At 35.5% G+C, this 18,926-nt stretch overlaps 1 protein-coding gene across 1 annotated transcript; it reads right to left on the bottom strand.

Moving 5' to 3' along the window:
- Nucleotides 1-858: 858 nt before the first annotated feature.
- Nucleotides 859-14,879, bottom strand: LOC132756948 (elongation factor Tu-like). The gene is made up of 2 exons (XM_060748091.1): nucleotides 14,413-14,879; nucleotides 859-2,552 (listed from the first exon to the last, which is right to left on the bottom strand). The coding sequence occupies exons 1-2, from the start codon at nucleotides 14,837-14,839 to the stop codon at nucleotides 1,567-1,569; spliced, it is 1,413 nt and encodes a 470-aa protein (XP_060604074.1). The 5' UTR covers nucleotides 14,840-14,879; the 3' UTR covers nucleotides 859-1,566.
- Nucleotides 14,880-18,926: the final 4,047 nt, after the last annotated feature.

Here is an 18,926-nt window from a genome sequence, read left to right as displayed (position 1 = left end):
AACTCCACTCATGTCATTATGGTGAACATTTTAAAACATTTTCAGTAGTTTAAAAGCGATTTTGTTATGGAGCTGACAGGAAAATATGGACTTTATCATTTGACCTTTAAGTGTGACCTTGACCTTGGGGGTAGCAACCTACATGTAGATTTTGAGTTCAGCAGATTGTGTCATGGAAAGGATTATTTGTGCAAAGTAATTTTAAAACCTTTGACGAGCGGACATGAAAAATAACATTGGACCTTTGAGTGTGACCCTGTACTTGAGGGTAGTGACTTGATTGTTGTGCTCTGCACATGGTGCCATAGTGGTGATCATTTCTGCCTAGTTCTCTTAAAAACATTGCAGCGATTTAAATGTTATAGAGCGGACACATAAACTTTTTAACACTTGACCGTAAGTGGACCTTGACCCTGGGGGTAGCAACTCAATTATTTCGCTCTGCATATTGTCTCATAATGGTGATTACTTGTGCCAATTTATTTCAAAATTCTTTCAGCAGTGTAAAAGCTATGGAGCAAACACAAAAGTGTTATAGACAGACTGACAGATGAAGGCAATTCCTATAATCCCCTCCCCATTTTTCAGAAGGGAATTAATTACCAGATAAACAAACATGCTACATATTTATGCTCTAAGACTGTTAAGTGGCTCTTGATCTTTTGTTTTTGTTACATTCCTAAAAGTCAACCACCGAGCGTCTTGTACTTTTTAATGTTCTTTAAAGTGCATTTATTAAGTTCTTAATATATGCAATTATCTAACAAATATGGTTCATTCTGATTTAAATTCTTGATCTCTTTTCGTTATGAAAATACTTTTAGAACAGCAAATTTCACTACAAATAAAACACAGAAATAAATAAACACTTCATTTTAATGTTGTAGACAATGAACATGCATACAAAAAGTGATTGAATATAAAATGTTATTGTATGTGAACTACATCACAAGCATTCATTATAAACCTTGGCATTTTTTATATCCAATTTTCAATAATTCAATTTTGTCTAAATATTTGAAGCATTCATTTCTCTGTAAAGTCTGATATAAGAATAAATAACTTGTTCAAGCTAGCACATTTTAGCACACTTTTTCTTTTTATAAATCATTAAATTTTAACCACTTGAGGCTCAAAACATAATGAAATTTTCACTTTATACTTTAACTTAAGGTATACAATGCATTTATACCACAAAAACGATTTTTTTCTGCATGAATCTACAAGTATTAATCTATACTATTAACAATTACATACTCTGACTCAACATATTCTCCTTGTGAACATTTATATATAATATAATAATTGTCATCTGAGAAAATATTCTTGCCATGAACACTAGTTTCAAGCCAAAATGTACATGTAAGCACTATTTCTGAGAAAAGTTATTCACTTTAGAAATTAATATACAAAATTATAGAACAGTTTAATAGGAAGAATTTGTTCCAATAAGTCATGTAACACAAAAGATTTTGTCCTTTAAAAGATAACTTATCAACTGTTCAAACTTCAGAATGAACTTATTTGAAAACCAGTCTGAACTTATTTGGTAGTGGGGGGTTCAGTCTATGCTTCCCCAGCTGCTTCTTTAGCCTTCTTTTCAGCCTTTCGTTTGGCTTTTAACTTTTCTTGATATTTGGTGACATCTATGTTTTCTAGAACCTTCGTGATAATGCCATAACCGAGGGTTCGCTTACCATCTCGCAATGTGAATCTGTCGCCCAATACCAACGCCATTTTAAAACCGAGGGTAAAATGGACTTTTGTATCTTCGCCTGGCATAATCATCTCACGATCTGGTATTTCTATACTAGCCGAAATTGAAAAACTCCTATTATACATCACGCAAGAAAAATAAGGCATAATTGGCTTATCTCTGCCACCTTCGTCTTTCTTCAGCAAGTATACTTGTGCTTCTACTTTATTATGTAAATCAAAAAGACCAGGTTTTGCAAGAACCATACCTCTACGAATATCATCTTTTTTGAGTCCACGTAAAAGACATCCCATCTGATCGCCAGCCTCTCCACGATCTAAAATTTGCCGGAACATTTCAATTCCGGTAACAATAGTTTTAAGCTTTTTGTCATACCCAACTACCTCTGCTTCATCACCCTTTTTAATAATTCCTTGATCCAACTTCCCTGTCACCACAACACCACGACCAGTAATCACCATACAACTTTCTATTGGTAAGCTAAATGGTTTGTCCAAGTCTCTTTCTGGCTGTGGTATGTACTCGTCAACATATTTCAATAGCTCCTTTACCTTTGCACTACCTATCTCAGGATCTTCACCATTCAGTGCTTTAAGAGCTGATCCGCTTACTACTGGGGTATTTTCACCGTCAAAGCCAAGTTCAGACAGCAAGTCGCGTACTTCCATTTCAACAAGGTCAATCATTTCCGAATCGGCGGCATCTGCTTTATTTATAAACACAACAAGCTTTTGAATACCAATCTGTTTTGCAAGAATAAGATGTTCACGAGTCTGTGGCATGGTACCATCTGTAGCAGCAACGACCAAAATGCAACCATCCATCTGAGCAGCACCTGCAACATGAGCATATACCTAAATTAGTGGATAAAATAATTAACAGGATTGAAAAAAGAAAGATAAACATACATCGTCATAATGATTCTTTTAATGCTCACCAGAATAAAAATTGCAAGTAATACTATGTCAATCACATCTATACAGCATACTGCTCTATTAGGAAAAATTTAAAATTACCAATGAAGTTCAAGGTTAAACAATGTTAATGGCTTAAAAAAATAAGCTCTGATGTGCAGTGTCTATTCTAGGATTTGAAAAATGGGGGATTTTTTTCTTAAGGTAGACCATGGGTAATGCATTACCTCCACTTTGAAGAGTATTCAAATAGGCTAGTATCGCTTGTAAACTACATTGAAATTGAGGGGCGTGGGTTCAAACCCCAGAAGGGGCAATTTTTTTTTCTTTCATTTTTTTCTTTTTAACATTATTTATGTATCTCTCTGATCCCTTATGGAAGAAAAAAAGGTATTTTTTTTGCTAAATAATGCCAAAATTTATAGCAAATATGATACCAGATATTTTCAAAGTTCGATAAAATAAAAACTACACGGTAAAAGTATTTTATATTTCGCATGATCAACTAATATACCTTTGAGAAAATTTAGACAAACTTTGAAAACAGACCCTCATTTCGATCAATTTTCGGGATATTTTGAATAAGGCATTTTAGATAGGGAAATGGTAAAATTAGTGTTAAAAGTGGGTGGGGTAGGGTAACATTTTTATACGTATTAAGAACATTTTGTTTAGTGACAAAGTGGCATGACATGACATGAGACATGAGTGGCGGCATGGCCGAGTGGTTAACGTGTCGGACTAGTAATATAATGATAGCTAGCCGCATGGGTTCAAACCCCGTCAGGGGCAAGTCGTTGTTTCCTTGAGCAAGAAACTTTACACTCATTGCTCAGTACTGGTTGGTTCCAGGAACGGATTCGAAAGTGTGTCTATAAGCTTATAGCTTCCTACACAATCGAACTAAAATAAATTCTGTATAAACCAACATTTTGTTTAGAAACAAACATTTTGCTTGTGTAATGTGTTACCTGAATGTTGTTATTTGTTTCTTAACAATGAGCAATAGAAAAACATTTTTTATAATGATGATATTACAGATTATTTACAGTTTCCTCATTTCTGAAAATAAGCCCTTCTAATGGCAAAGTCTTAGTTCAGAAATATATCCATAACTCATAAACCACACGGTAAATTTTATTTAAATTTTGCATACAGGTGACCTTGAAGACATATAACTGTCCTATGCTGTCAATTTTACAGTTCCTTATGGTGCCCATTACCCATGGTCTACCTTAAAGTGAGAATTTATTATTTGTTGATTATTTCCTTTCTTTCTCTATGTAAAATTTTTCCCCTGCCTCTGGAAAAATAGGGGGGAATTCTCAAAAATAGTGGTGAATCCCCCCATCCCCCCTCTTAGAATAGACACTGGATGTGTCGGAGTCACTTTACTTCAAGACTGTTTCTTTTTCTCAAATACTTAATAAATTTACATGTAACACATTGGGGCATACTTAATATTGCATTTTACGGCTAAAAAAGAATTAATTTTATCAAAACATGTTTGATTAAAGTTATGTAAAGAGCAAAATTCTTAGCAGTGAAAATTCATTTTTTATTCACACAAACGATGATAATATGCCTTTATTAGAGGTGTCAGATATATGCAAGGGTCAATTATGAGCAATGATGTGTATTGAGACCTAGAAGTATGTAAACATATCAGGTATTAACTGTTATCTGTCAGTGTGGTGAAGAAGTTGAAAATGCAGAAAGCGCGGCATATTTGAATACAGGCAAAGCTGGAAGACAATTTTTAATTTGCCGAAAGATTTTGTAAATGGAGTAAAACAGTGATAATCTGGATGTTTATTTCGCCTGTTGCGTTGTTTATATTGGTGTTGACGTTTAAAATTGACCATCATCTTGAAGAATTATATCTTCTGTAATACTATGGACAAAAAGATTATGTAAAATATTTGAAATGCCTAAATGAAATAAAATACATTGGTGATGGTGTGCAGATTTTTTCCAGCGAACATTATTATGTTTTATCATAGACGTTGAAATACATTTTTTTTTCAACGGTTTACATCAAGTTTTTTTGAAATTTATGATCAGTTCAGTACATGTTCTGGGAATGACAAATATACATTTTATTTGGATTTAAAAGGTGTTTTGAGCACCACACCCAAAGTGCCTGTGCTTGTACAAATTCAACTAAAAAAATCAAAATATATTTTATCCTTGTTCATGTCCAGGATTTCATGATATTTATGGACAGTCTGTAGATTTAAGGACCATCTGTAATTTTATAGTTTTTCTTTTATAAAACTGTAAATTTACAGATATAAAGTAAAAAAATAGTTAAATTATTCTAAAATTAAATTGTTTTAAAATTAAAGCTTAAAAAGAATAAGGTTACTTATTATATTACGATTAAAAGTAGTAGTATGGTAAGATTCAGAAGAATTTTCACTTTTAACAGAAATTTCAGTCATCATCTCAGGCAGTCGGTGTGTGACTTGGAAAGTATACATGCACATAACCATGCCCACTTTTTTCTATGCCATGTACGTGTATACTATCCAGGGATTTCCCCAGGATTTTTTTTAAGCGCTACATTCTTTTTTGAATTAGACGGGGGTGGGTGCGGGAGGGGGTCTTGACCCCCATACTGCGTGTCGAAAAAAATTTGCCATTTTAGATGTCAATATACTGCTGTGGGCTGTTTTAAAACAAATAATGAAAGCTTTTCACTTGATAAACATTTTCTTAATTTTTATTATTTACTTTTTCCATTTCAAACAATTCAAATGAATAAACAATAATATATAAACATAAGTTCACAACATGTGATCAACATTTATATGTATGTGTGTGTCCCATTTAAATGAGTATATTTCAGTTGTTTTTTTCTTCATTAACATCATTAAAAGTGGGCATTTTTTCTTCATTAACATCATTAAAAGTGGGCCTGTCTTCTAGGTTTGTTGTCCTTCCATGCACTGACTGCCTTCTCAAAGTTGAAAGATTCTAATGGGGATCCTTGAAGGGAGACGGCAAGAAGATAGTTTAGAACTTTAACAGAGAGACAATTCCTGTTTTCAGTCTTAACTCTCTTCAGGCAGCTGAATCCTTGCTCACAATCTGAAATTAATAAATGAAAGTAATCATTTATGTTAACCTCATGTCTTTTTTTATATTGTTTGTTTGCTGTGAATTTTTGAAAATTTAAAACTTCCAGCCTGTTTAAACTTAACTAAGTAAAAAAAAATATATTTGAAATGTAGCAAAGTGTTACACATCTGCAACTGTCTGGAATTTCATTAATGTTCAAGAATGAATGAATTTAATAATAATTACCTGCAGTAGAGGTTGGGAGGAGGAGACCCACAGCAGCAATTCTGTAAAGAGCTGGATGACTGGTAGAAAGGTTGCCAGTAATCCAGGTCATGGTCTGGTCGGCTGACTGATCAGTCCCCTCTAGACTGGCACGTACCTGGTGCCAGTGGCTGTGCACTGCTCCATATCTACACCAAAGTGCTTGGCAAGCTCCTGTATGTCCTGACAAACCAATGCTAAGGGGTAGGACAGTAGATTGCACTTCACAAAGCTGTCCATGAACAGGCTCAATTAAAGAGGGTCTGCAAAATTAATATTTTTTTCATTTTGGGGATTCAGTGAACAGAAACAGATTACAAGATATTTTTAGTTAAAAAGGAAAATGACCAATTGGCTGTCACTAAGTGGGATTGTTGATGTAAAGTTTTTGTTGTTGTTTTCACTCAATTGCAAGTTGATAATGAACAGTCGTAAATGTTTTCAATGTTAAAGTAGCCATCAACCAAATTTATTTCTGAATATCTATGCAGTTTAATCCAAGTAAAACACAATTATCATGTATAAGCAAAATGATCCTGAGACAGTTTCAACGACATTGCTCACAAAAAAAACTCTTAAAATTGATAGTGAACTAGGCTTCCCTTATTCATGTTAGACATATTATTTTTTGACATCTTACAGCACTGCTTAGACGGAACAATCATTAACTAGAACTGCCACAGGCTGTCCAGCACCTTCTGACAAAAAATTAGGGCAAATTTTAGGGCAATTTTTAAGAAATTTTAGGGCTAAAATTAGGAATTTTAGGGTAAGTAAAAGAAATTTTAAGGCTAAAATTTGAAATTTTATAACTAAATTATGGCCCCAAAAGACTATGATATGGGCCCAACTTTGCATATTTGACACAAAAGTAAGTAACTCACAAATAATGCTCTAGTTCAGTTATAACAAACTGAAACTACATTAAAACATAACTAGAATGAAAACAATTTTAAAGTTATGAGTATCCCGGAACAACCAATTAGTTAAACTGTTATTTGCCAATAGTAAATGGAAGGAGAAATTATGCTTTAAATTTATTCTAGCTATAAATGCATAAAAAATTTATCAACATTAATTCATTTTAAGGTTGGTACATTTTGAACAAGTCTTGATCTTTCATAAAAAACGATAAAATGATATGATCCACTCAGGTCATTCCCGGAATATTTTAACCTAAATTCAAACAGCAGGGTATTCACCACTGAAGAATTTGTTAAAGATAAATCAGGGCTACTAACAATTGTAGAAAATTTCACAACAGAGTCAATCTAATCAATGATTTTTAACAGTTATTTTCCAGATCAAAAAAAAAACATACACTAAATGTTATAACATATATTACAGCACATTGCAGAGGCATAGCCAGCTTTTCAACTTGTAGGCACATAAAAGGGGGTCTGGGGGCTAAGCCCTCAAAAGCCAAAAACAAGTTCAGATTAAAAAGAGCAAAATGCACGTTCCAAGGTATGTTCAAGAAAAACTATCAAAACAATAATTATAAACTATGAATTTGATTAGATGCAAACTTTACTGAGGATGGTAAATCATACACACAACTTTACGGCTTGAACCCACTACCAACCCCATCCTCGCTGCCTGTTTTTATTGTATTTTTGGAACTTATGAAAATGTCAATTTCTTGACCAAATTGTAGGCCCATGTCTTCATGGCCTAATAGTAGCTACGCCACTGCATTGCAGACTTCCCGAAATACGTCGGTCCGACGGACATGTCCGATAAATTTTGATCAGGTCCGACGAGTTTTTACTCCGGATCGGTCCGACTGTCCGGCTTTTATCCAAGCCGCATGTATACAAAATGGCGTCGCTAAAGGTGAGAAACCTTGGAAAAATTAAAAATCTACGTCAGAGGAACAGGCAGAACAGCAGTATAAGGATAAAAAGAATAGATCTGAGACAAAATTTAATGAAAAATAGAAGCAAGACAGTGAATCGTTGGTGTATGATAGGGAGGAGATGAAAATGCGCTGTAAGGAATGTGCCGATTTTTACGGCGAAAAAATTAAAAACAAAATGTGTCTTAGAAATACAAACACAAGTTATTCTTTGATTTTGATCAATTTTATTTGGTCCGACAGATTTCGTTTCGGTCCGACAGATTTTCATGGTTTGTCAGACCAAATGTCTGACAGTATTTTTCAACTTTCGGGAAGTCTGGCATTGCATTGGTATGACTATTGTTTATGTGTACAAAAAGGGCAGCTGAAGGTGTCACTTCTTAGTATGGTAAAAGCATCCAATCATTACAGCCAGTTTACCTTACCCACTTTATAATATTACCAAATATGAAAACTTGTCTAGATCTGCCAGCTGGTATCACTTAAAAAAGATCTATTCTACAGTCATCACTTGAAAAGAACTTGATAACAAATTAAGATTTTATTAAAAAGGTCCCCTACATAAAGTCTGATGAAATTTAGTGGAACCTTTAAATACACCTAAGACTGAGGTAAATGGTAAAACTCTGTAGCAAATAAAAGATATAACTTGCTTGGAAATTTTTTTAACTCCATTTTAAACAAGTGACTATTTTGATATAGTCAAAGTCGGACAATTTTTATTGTTCCATTTAAAACAAACATTTTTGATAACATCTAGCAATTAATCAAGTATGGCATTTCTGCAAGAGTTAAAAACAACTTGTGACTGCAATTTAGTCAGACATGACATCTGCTCCTGACTGACTGTGTTAAAATTCAGGTTTTTATTGAAAAATGGTTGTTACGGGATATGTTATAACAAAAGATAAAAAAAAATAGGAATTTCAGTGAAAAAATAGGGCATTTTTAGGAATTCCCTTTGAATTTTTCATTTTTTTAGGAATTTTAGCCAAACTGAAAAATATTAGGATTTTTTACGAATTTTAGGGACGCTGGACAGCCTGCTGCCACTATCATGGCGTGAATACCCCCGCATACCACTTTGTCAGAATCAACAGTGGCCATTTAGAGCTCAAGGACAACCTCCCTGCCAAATCTGAGGTTACTAAGCCAGTGCATTGCTAAGTTATGTATTCTACATGCTTCAAATGTGAAAATGTCAAAATCAATACATTGCGGACAGGACATTCTTTAGCAATTGAGAAGAAAAGCTTTTTTTTGTCAAGGTACCTGTGACCTTGACCTTTGACTCAGTGACCTCAAAATCAATAGGGGTCACCTTATAGTCATGATCAACATCCACGCCAAATATGAAGACTGTGGGTCAAAGGAATCTTAAGTTAATGGGTGGACAAACTTTTTGAAGTCAAAGTCCCCATGACCTTGACCTTTGATCCAGTGACCTCAAAATCAAAAGGGGTCATCTACTAATCATGATCAACATCCATGCCAAATATGAAGACTGTGGGTCAAAGGAATCTAAAGTTATTGGGCAGATAAACTTTTTGAAGCCAAAGTCCCTGTGACCTTGACCTTTGACCTGGTGACCTCAAAATCAATAGGGGTCATCTACTAATCATGACTAACCTCCATGCCAAATATGAAGACTGTGGGTCAAAGGAATCTTAAGTTATTGGGCAGACAAGCTTTTTGAAGTCAAGGCCCCTGTGACCTTGACCTTTGACCTGGTGACCTCAAAATCAATAGGGGTCATCTACTAATCATGACTAACCTCCATGCCAAATATGAAGACTGTGGGTCAAAGGAATCTTAAGTTATTGGGCAGACAAGCTTTTTGAAGTCAAGGCCCCTGTGACCTTGACCTTTGACCTGGTGACCTCAAAATCAATAGGGGTCATCTACTAATCATGATTAACCTCCATGCCAAATATGAAGACTGTGGGTCAAAGGAATCTTAAGTTATTGGGCGGACAAGCTTTTTGAAGTCAAGGCCCCTGTGACCTTGACCTTTGACCTGGTGACCTCAAAATCAATAGGGGTCATCTACTAATCATGACTAACCTCCATGCCAAATATGACGACTGTAGGTCAAAGGAATCTTAAGTTACTGGGCGGACAAGCTTTTTGAAGTCAAGGCCCCTGTGACCTTGACCTTTGACCTGGTGACCTCAAAATCAATAGGGGTCATCTACTAATCATGACTAACCTCCATGCCAAATATGAAGACTGTAAGTCAAAGGAATCTTAAGTTATTGGGCGGACAAGCTTTTTGAAGTAAGGCCCCTGTGACCTTTGACCTAGTGACCTCAAAATCAATAGGGGTCATCTACTAATCATGACTAACCTCCATGCCAAATATGAAGACTAAGGGTCAAAGGAATCTTAAGTTATTGGGCGGACAAGAAAAAACCGACGGACGGACGGCCGGACGGACAAGCTGATTCCAGTATACCCCCCTTACAACTTTGTTGTGCGGGGGTATAAAAAGTGAAAGATCAAATTGAACATTACACTTATATCAAGACAATTTACCCATTCATCCCTAAATATCAAACTGTTATATCGCATGTCAATTTATCAAAACAATAAAAGTTATTACACCTACCTGAAACATGTAAATATCACACATGCCGCGGTTAAATTGCAGTGCACCCATCTCAATACACGGTAATTGACAACACCTGAAAGTGCAGTCGTCTGCAGACATCGATGACAGGTGCAGGGCCGGCAAAATCTCAGAAAATTGTACTTGTCCACGGACAAGTAACCTAAGAAATTTACTTGTCCGTACTCAATGTTCACTTGTCCGTATATTAAAGCAGGACGACAGTGATGGACAAATTGTGTATATTTTACTGGAAGGAGCATTGGTCTTTTGCCAGCACTTTTTCAGTTTTCCTTGCACCTAAATTGCTTTAAAATATTGTCTTCATTATTTTGCACTCTGGTACCATTTCTTATTTATTCACTCCTTATTCTATTCATCTATATAATATTCATTTGAATCCTGTTAAAAAATCATATGTACTCTTGAGTTAGATTTGTCAAATTGATGACATCTGGCTTTTTTAACAATATAATTATGATTGCCACAGAATGTAATATCATATACGTATATACGCTTGGTTGCAGCAGATGAATTGTGAAAATTTTGACATCAATTACCATCGGCAACGATGAAACTGACATGTATACATTAACACCAGTATTAGACATTCAAAAACAAAGGAATTTTCACAAGAAATCTTTACATAAAATAAATTATAAAATGACTTTGTCCACATAAATTCAAGCAGTCAAATTGCCGTTATGAGCGTAAATATTCCCGAATGACCTGGAAAAGCTATACAATGTATTTAATTTTCTTAAATAACACAGCGGTATTTCAAAGACAATTGTTGCGGGATTGATGCTGTGTCTGCTATTTAAACAATAAATGCGCTTGAAAAGACCACAGCTTCCAATTCAATTTTATGGCAGAACCCCGTTGCTACCGAAAATATTTGATTGCAGAGGCTAAGTCGGCAGACATAAACCAAAACAAACATGTACCCTCAATAATTAGTTAATTGCCGCGCGCATGCAGTTACTGCATGACGTAAGGAAAACCCCAAGCCTGGTTGGTCGCTATTTATGTAAACACTTAAAATAGTAACACCCTAATATGCACGGAATGCCCTCATGAATGACGCTAGTTTTCGTATTAAATGTGTGATTATCCTTCTGATTTAGATCTATTAGAAAATAACTAGATTTTTTTCTACCGAATTCCTCTTTTAGCCGCCGAAATTTACTTGTCCACGGACAAGTAAACTGCAGAATTTTACTTGCCCGGACCTACAATTTTACGACTCGGGCAACTCGGACAATTGATTTTGCCGGCCCTGAGGTGTCTGTGACGTCACACAGTCTTAGGCCTAAAAAAAAAATTGATGTGTTTCTGGTGGCGAGGCGAAAAAAAGTAGGGTCGGTAGGTCGGACTTTTTTTTTTTTTTAGTCAATCAACGATTGTAGATATGTCAGATACGGATTATATGTACTTTAAATTATATTCTATAGCATTTAAAAGTACTTAAAATGTTAGACTACCAAACCTAGTCTTCAATATTTTATTTTGAAATAAATTTTACCAATGGCATGACTTGACTTTCGTTTTCATTTTTTTTATTCTTACCGAACAACTGGCTTCAATTTTAATATTATCACTCTTAACATGACCATGCCATCCGAAAAAATGTTTTGAGCTGTTTTGCTGTGGTCTATTAATTTGATTTCCTGTTTTGCCAAACTATGATCGTATTTTTAAAGAAAATCGCCAGCAGTGACACTTCGGCTGCTTGTTGTGCCGCCATATTAGCCGGTGCGCGTTAATACGTAATTGGAACCCGAATCGTCTGTGCCTCACATCATTGTCGACTCGCAATACTAAAACCCGTCTTCGGTACCGGCGCCATTTTTTTTTGTACATCGATAAAAAACTTTGGGTCGGCGCTAAAAAATAGGGTCGGTCGGGCCACCGGAAACACAACATTTTTTTTTTAGGCCTTAGGCAATCAGTGTATCGGGTCGTGTATACGCCTCGGGTAATAATCTACACAGGACATGTATATTGGCTTGTTTATTTGGCTAATTGGGGTTAACTTATAGACACAATAAAAAGGAATATCGGTCATTTTTTAAAGCGCTATGATAATTTTAAGTGCATCGGGATTTCTTGTTCTGAAATTTTAGTGCATCGGTGCCGATGAGCTAAAAGCACTTGTGGAATTCCCTGCTATCCAAACCATGCCACGCACTGCCTGTGGTCATAAATGAATAATAAACTTACCCATTTATTTATCATCTAAATACTTTAATAGTAATGTAATACGGGGAAGTCAAAGTCCGGGCCCGCTTCTGGCTTGCCTGGCTATAGACTACATGTGTATATTTAAAAGAAAATTCAAATAAAAACTAGAAATGTGTCCATAGGACACGGGTGCCCCCACCGCGCCACTGTTCTGTCAATCTTTTTACTAAGTCAAGGGAAATTACTCTACAAATACTGGATAAATCCACAAGCAAAACCCCAGGTGCAAATCTAAAATATGCTGAGCAACCTGCCTATAGGTTAAATGACTATGTCAAATCCTTTTTGAGAAACTTGCGACACAAGTTGAAAATTGCAAAAATTTTCTAAGTGAAGGGCAATAACTCTAAAAATACTAAATAAATCCAGACGAAAATACCTGGTGCACAACTGCACATGCTAATCAACATTCCTGTAAAGTAACATGACTCTAGGTCAAATACTTTTTGAGTTACCTGCGACACATGTTGAAAATTGCAAAATTTTACTAAGTCAAGGGCAATAACTCTGAAAATAATGAAAATTTCCAAACAAAAATACCCAGGTGCACAACTACACATGCTAATCAACATTCCTGTAAAGTTTAATGACTCTAGATCAAATACTTTTTGAGTTACATGCGACACAAGTTGAAAATTGCAAAATTTTACTAAGTCAAGGGCAATAACTCTGAAAATACTTAAAATATCCAAACGAAAATACCAAGGTGCACAACTACACATGCTGATCAACATTCCTGTAAAGTTTCATGACTCTAGGTCAAATATTTATTGAGTTACATGCGACACAAGTTGAAAATTGCAAAATTTTACTAAGTCAAGGCAATAACTCTGAAAATACTAAAAATATCCAGACGAAAATACCCAGGTGCACAACTACACATGCTGATCAACATTCCTGTAAAGTTTCATGACTCTAGGTCAAATACTTTTTGAGTTACATGCGACACAAGTTGAAAATTGCAAAATTTAACTAAGTCAAGGGCAATAACTCTGAAAATACTAAAAATATCCAGACGAAAATACCCAGGTGCACAACTACACATGCTGATCAACATTCCTGTAAAGTTTCATGACTCTAGGTCAAATACTTTTTGAGTTACGTGCGACACAAAAGTGAACGGACGGACGGACGGAAGGACGGACAAGGGTAAATCTAAATGCCCGCCACTAACGTGGGGGCACAACAATTAAAAAATATATAGAATTCTATACCTATCGATGAAATTTTCAGTGTCAGTTCTATATAGGCGCCGCCATTTACAATGTAACTCAATGATAAAAGGCGGTGTATTCTGATAACGTAACAAATCTCAACTTTTCGGATTAATAATAATCGTCGAGTGTTCCGAGTGCAAACGGAAGTGGGTACATATAATACCGAATGACACCTTTAAAACGGAAAAATGAAAGGATTTTTTACCGACTTCCCCCCGCATAGGCTTTGCCTAATTTCATATTAATAAAAATAAGAATGGGGAGGAACTGTCTGCTTATTTGCAAATATGCAGACTGTTCTCCCCCAAAATAGGGAGAGAACCGTCAGGGAGGAAACGTCAGGGAAGGAAATGGAATGGAGAGAATAGTTTGACTACCCCGTTACAAATTTCTGGACTGAAAAATCTTAAAATTGTTTAGACTATCCATAAATTTGCACAGTCCATAAATATCATGAAATCCTAGACCTGTTGTTAAAGACCCTGTGGTCTAATTCACGGAATAGCCACCCTAATATGCCATACCTGTTATCATATTCTTTATGTAATCATGATGCCCTGGACAGTCCACATGACCATAATGGCGGTTCTCTGTTTCATAATCTATGACTGCAGCATTAATTGTAATTCCCCTGGCTCTCTCATCAGGAGATCTATCAATATCATCATACTTCATAAATTTGGCCATTTTATCGTCCGACAGCACACGAGTGATTGCAGCCGTCAAGGTCGTTTTTCCATGATCGACATGTCCGATCGTACCGATGTTCATGTGTGGTTTATCGCGTTTAAACGTTGCCTTTCCTCCAGCAGTCGGTCCAGGCTTTTGGAACATTGATGCAGATATGCATATATGTCGACGGCATCCATATTTGTAAATGTCGTTCCTTAACTTGCATGGAAATGATGGGTTTTTGGTAAAAAGAATTTTGCGAAATACGTGAGCCGCCATTTTGCTAGCACATGTAAGCGGTGTAACGTTAGTTATTGCAGCTACATTGAAATCGCACAGAGTATAGGCACCAAAACACTAATTTTTCTCGCCCCTGTATTTGATTCATCTCCGTATGCAGCATGCTTCAAACAAAATCGAAACATTCATAAGAAAAATAATTATATGGATAACAATAATGAAATACAGTTGTTAAGGCAGTGGAGGATTTAAGGGTTCAGCTGATAGCTTATCAACAGTTTCTTTTTTATATCAAACAATTAAATACCAATTAAAAAAGTGGTATTTTCTCCATCTACAGTTAATTTCGTTTTCGTGTTTTTTTTTTTTTTAATTTTCTTTGTGAGTTTTTCTTACTGTAACCAGAACTAGTAATCTAGAATTTTACGTATTACTGTTTTTTCAAGTCGTTAGAAAAATATAAACAAACAAGATATTGGTCAACGACAGGTAAAACAAAAAAAATATTTACATGTTTTGGTGCATGAATCATTTTCTTATATATCATTTCTAACAAACAGTTGCCTATAAAGCATATATTGTCGTTGAATATAATTAAAAATAATCAGCAAGTGTTTTTGTCAGTAATGGATTTTACATGTCTTTGTAGTGAGTATGGTCTCAAAATGTATTTTATTAGTCTCGTTTTCGTGTGTTTTTTTAAAATTTCTTTGTGAGTTTTTCTTACTGTAGCCAGAACTAGTAATGCAGACTTTTACGCATTACTGTGTTTTTCAAGTCGTTAGAAAAATATAAACAAACAAGGTATTGATCAACGGCAGGTAAAACAAAAGAAAATAATATTTACTTGTTTTGGTGCATGAATCATTTTCTTATCATTTCTAACAAACAGTTGCCTATAAAGCAAATATTGTCATTGAATATAATTAAAAATAATCAGCAAGTGTTTTGTCAGTAATGGATTTTACATGTCTATGTAGTGAGTATGGTCTCAAAATGTATTTAATCAGTCAAATCGCTGTCACAAGTTAATTAACACTTAAGGTTTACATTATTAAAATTTAAGTTTAGATCTACCACAGCTTTATACCATAAATTATTTTCCTTTATTTTGGAATTCCAAGAACTGTTGTAAAATTTCATGAAATATTGGAGCGTCTATTGTATTCCCCTTTTTTACAAGTAGAAAAGTTTTCATGTAAAAAAATTTCATTTCAATTTTCCCTGAACAAGTTTTCAGGACATGTACTTTATGAATGATATAATAAGATTGCTTTGAGATTTTTCTCATTGACCTCACTTTACCATATCCCCTACACCCAAGCTATCCGTTACTAACCAAATTATAGACAATAAACAAACAACGGATTAATTCTAGAATGTATAACAATATGCTAAAAATCACAATAGTTTCTTTGGTTCCCGTGTGGGCCCGTTTTTTTCACACATAACGTATCCCCCCTCCTCCTTTCGCCGCCCTAATGACCTCTCCCGGTTTTGGTTTGGTGCCTTCTGGGTGCCCTACTGTGATAGCTTGGGTGTGTCGGGGGCTACGTCCTGTGAAAGTTGCCTTTGCCTTGTTGATCTTTATCCTCGCCTTTTTACAGGGACAGTCTTTTGTCTACTGAAAGGTAATCATTTGATTCTCACGAATATCTGTAAGCGCAATTTATCTCCTTATAGCTATTCTATACTGCCTAAACAACCAGTTTACTGTATGACAGCAATGAGCAATACTATCTATCTTCCACTATTGTCAAACCCCTCGCGGGAAAGTAGACCTGCCTGCGCATCAAAATCGCAAGAAAGTAAAAAAGAGTTGTTTAAAAAGAGGATAAAAGAATATTAAATGTGTAAAAAATGGGGCTGGAAAACTTGGGTGAAACATGTTCAATGCAAGCTATGGTTGCACTGAATTGCTCTGGGGTATGGAGTAGGGCTACTGCAGGGGGGGGGGGGGGTAGGTGGTTCCTTTGGTATACTGTCCTAGGAAAGAAAGAGAATTTATATTGGTCTGAAGTTGCTGTGATCAAGTAACCTATAACACAGGGGATGGCCATTGCGTTATGGTCGTGAGAGGGGTGTCACATATTCTTCTATGGGGATAGCAACCAGACCTTGGCGAATCTTATAGAAAAGGGATAACCTAGCATTAAATTTTATACGTCTTAGTTCCAGTTAACCTTCATGTTTCTGCATAGGACTCCTTTGGTTTGCTTCCTTGGGTGTCCTGTTTATGTGGGCATCCCATGTAAGGTTTTCTGATATATCCATGCCTAGGTATTTAGGTGAGGTAACCCGATTCTAACTGATTCTAATTGGACTCCATGAAGGTAGTGTTGTGTTGGGATGGGAAGTTTCCTTTTTGTGACGTGGCTAACTTGAAATTTTGAGGGGTTAAAGTCTATATCCCACTCCAACTCCCACTTTTCTAACCGATTAAACAGGAGGGGTCCTAGAACGGAGCCTTTGGGGGGACACTTGAGGATACTGAGATGGGGTTAGAGCAGCTGCCATTTAGCACAACAGACTGCAGCCTATTATCTAGAAAACTTTTGAACCACCTTAAGGTTGGACCACTGATTCCATAGTCATGAATTTTCAGCAGTACTTTCTCATGACTGACCTTCAATCTAGAAAAAACTGTGTCCGTGTCCTTTTTCTTTCTATCCTATTTTTATTTCTCTTTATTCTTTTTCTTGCACACCGTTAAAGAAACGTCAAGTTTAACGGTTTAACGTACAGATGTAGATTTAGACTTGTTTTTTCTCATATACTGAGGTGACCAGGTCATTTACTAGCATAACAAGTTGCCGTAAACACATGCCATTTTTTCCCTTGGGGTGGTAATGGATGTTATGGTCGATGAAGTTTTTAACAAAGGAAGAGGAAAACTATGTGTTCAAAATAGGCTCGCATAATTTAATAGCGAGCTCGACGAGCTGGCCCGAAGGGTCTGCTCGCAAAGCGAGCTTTACGGTAACCAAATGACAATTTTAAAAACGGAAAAACGTAAGATAAAAATGAACGATTATTTAAAACTATATATATCTTACGGTAAAAGAAAATCGAGCTCGCTTTGAGGCTTTGCCTTTTTCATGTTATTCATATAATTTTATCCAACTAAATCAATAAATTTGGTAATGAACTATCCTCTATAAACACGATGACCTTTAATGTGTTAGGCTTGCATCCATCATTATCGTACAGAAAAAATCAGGTTTTAGCTTTTGTGAAAATAGACTAGACTGACCTAAGAGTCCCTATGAAAATAGAGTAATTTCCCTTTGACTATAACGGTGGAGGCTATAGGACATCCCTTTCCTGGAGTAAGGCGGAGTTTACTATTATAAGCGTTTTTTTTTAGCGCGAACGTTAAAGAGCGTCTGAGTGAACGCTGCTATAGAGAATGGAAAGGGACGTAAATATGCGAAATGTACTTTTATTTCTCCATCAGTTTTTATTTTAAAAAAGAAAACTAATTATATCGCAATATTAGATCTACGTTGAATTGAAACAAAATGAAGCAGTCAAGTTATGTTTTCAAAGCAACTTATAGCATCACGAAACAATATGTGCGTGTCTCTATATAATAACGCTAATAATTGTGAAATTGTATACTTTTAGTTGCTTTGTATATTTATTCACTTACAAAACACATTATGATATGACTATTATTAAGTGAATTTACATAAATTGTCGATATTTGAGAAGGCAAACAAATTTTCTTAAAGGGTTCAATCAATTACACCAATAAATGGTTTGTCTGGGGTAAAATAAAGACGACATCCCGTGTATGGAGGTCACCTGCCACAGTACCTGAATAAAGTGCAATCTAAACTTGTGATGTACATGCTTCCGAATGTATCATCAATAATAAGTATTAAGTAATTGTAGGTAATCAATTACACCCCTAACGCATGTTACCTGTAATAATTAAACATGAAAAACAGTTCGCCCATAATCTGATAGAGTATATATCAATGACGACAACCAATAAATGGAGGTTCACCTTTTTATACCCTTATATTAAGATCATATATAGTGTATAGCCTACCGGGTTGGACTGTAAACTGAATGATGTATCCCTAGAAAAGTGCATTGTTAAATGCAATTCTGACAGCCA

This window comes from Ruditapes philippinarum, unplaced genomic scaffold (genome assembly GCF_026571515.1).
Source record: "Ruditapes philippinarum isolate M1 unplaced genomic scaffold, ASM2657151v2 ctg4990_1_1_1_1, whole genome shotgun sequence".
Taxonomy (NCBI): Eukaryota; Metazoa; Mollusca; class Bivalvia; order Venerida; family Veneridae; genus Ruditapes; species Ruditapes philippinarum.
This window is presented reverse-complemented; position numbering and strand designations above follow the sequence as displayed.

Bases quoted from the DNA above. Each gene is read 5' to 3' on its own strand.
- LOC132756948 (XM_060748091.1), bottom strand. From the start codon at position 14,839: ATGGCGGCTCACGTATTTCGCAAAATTCTTTTTACCAAAAACCCATCA. The intron at 2,553-14,412 runs GTATGGCATATT...CTCATGTTGCAG, and splicing joins CATAAAGAATATGATAACAG to GTGCTGCTCAGATGGATGGT.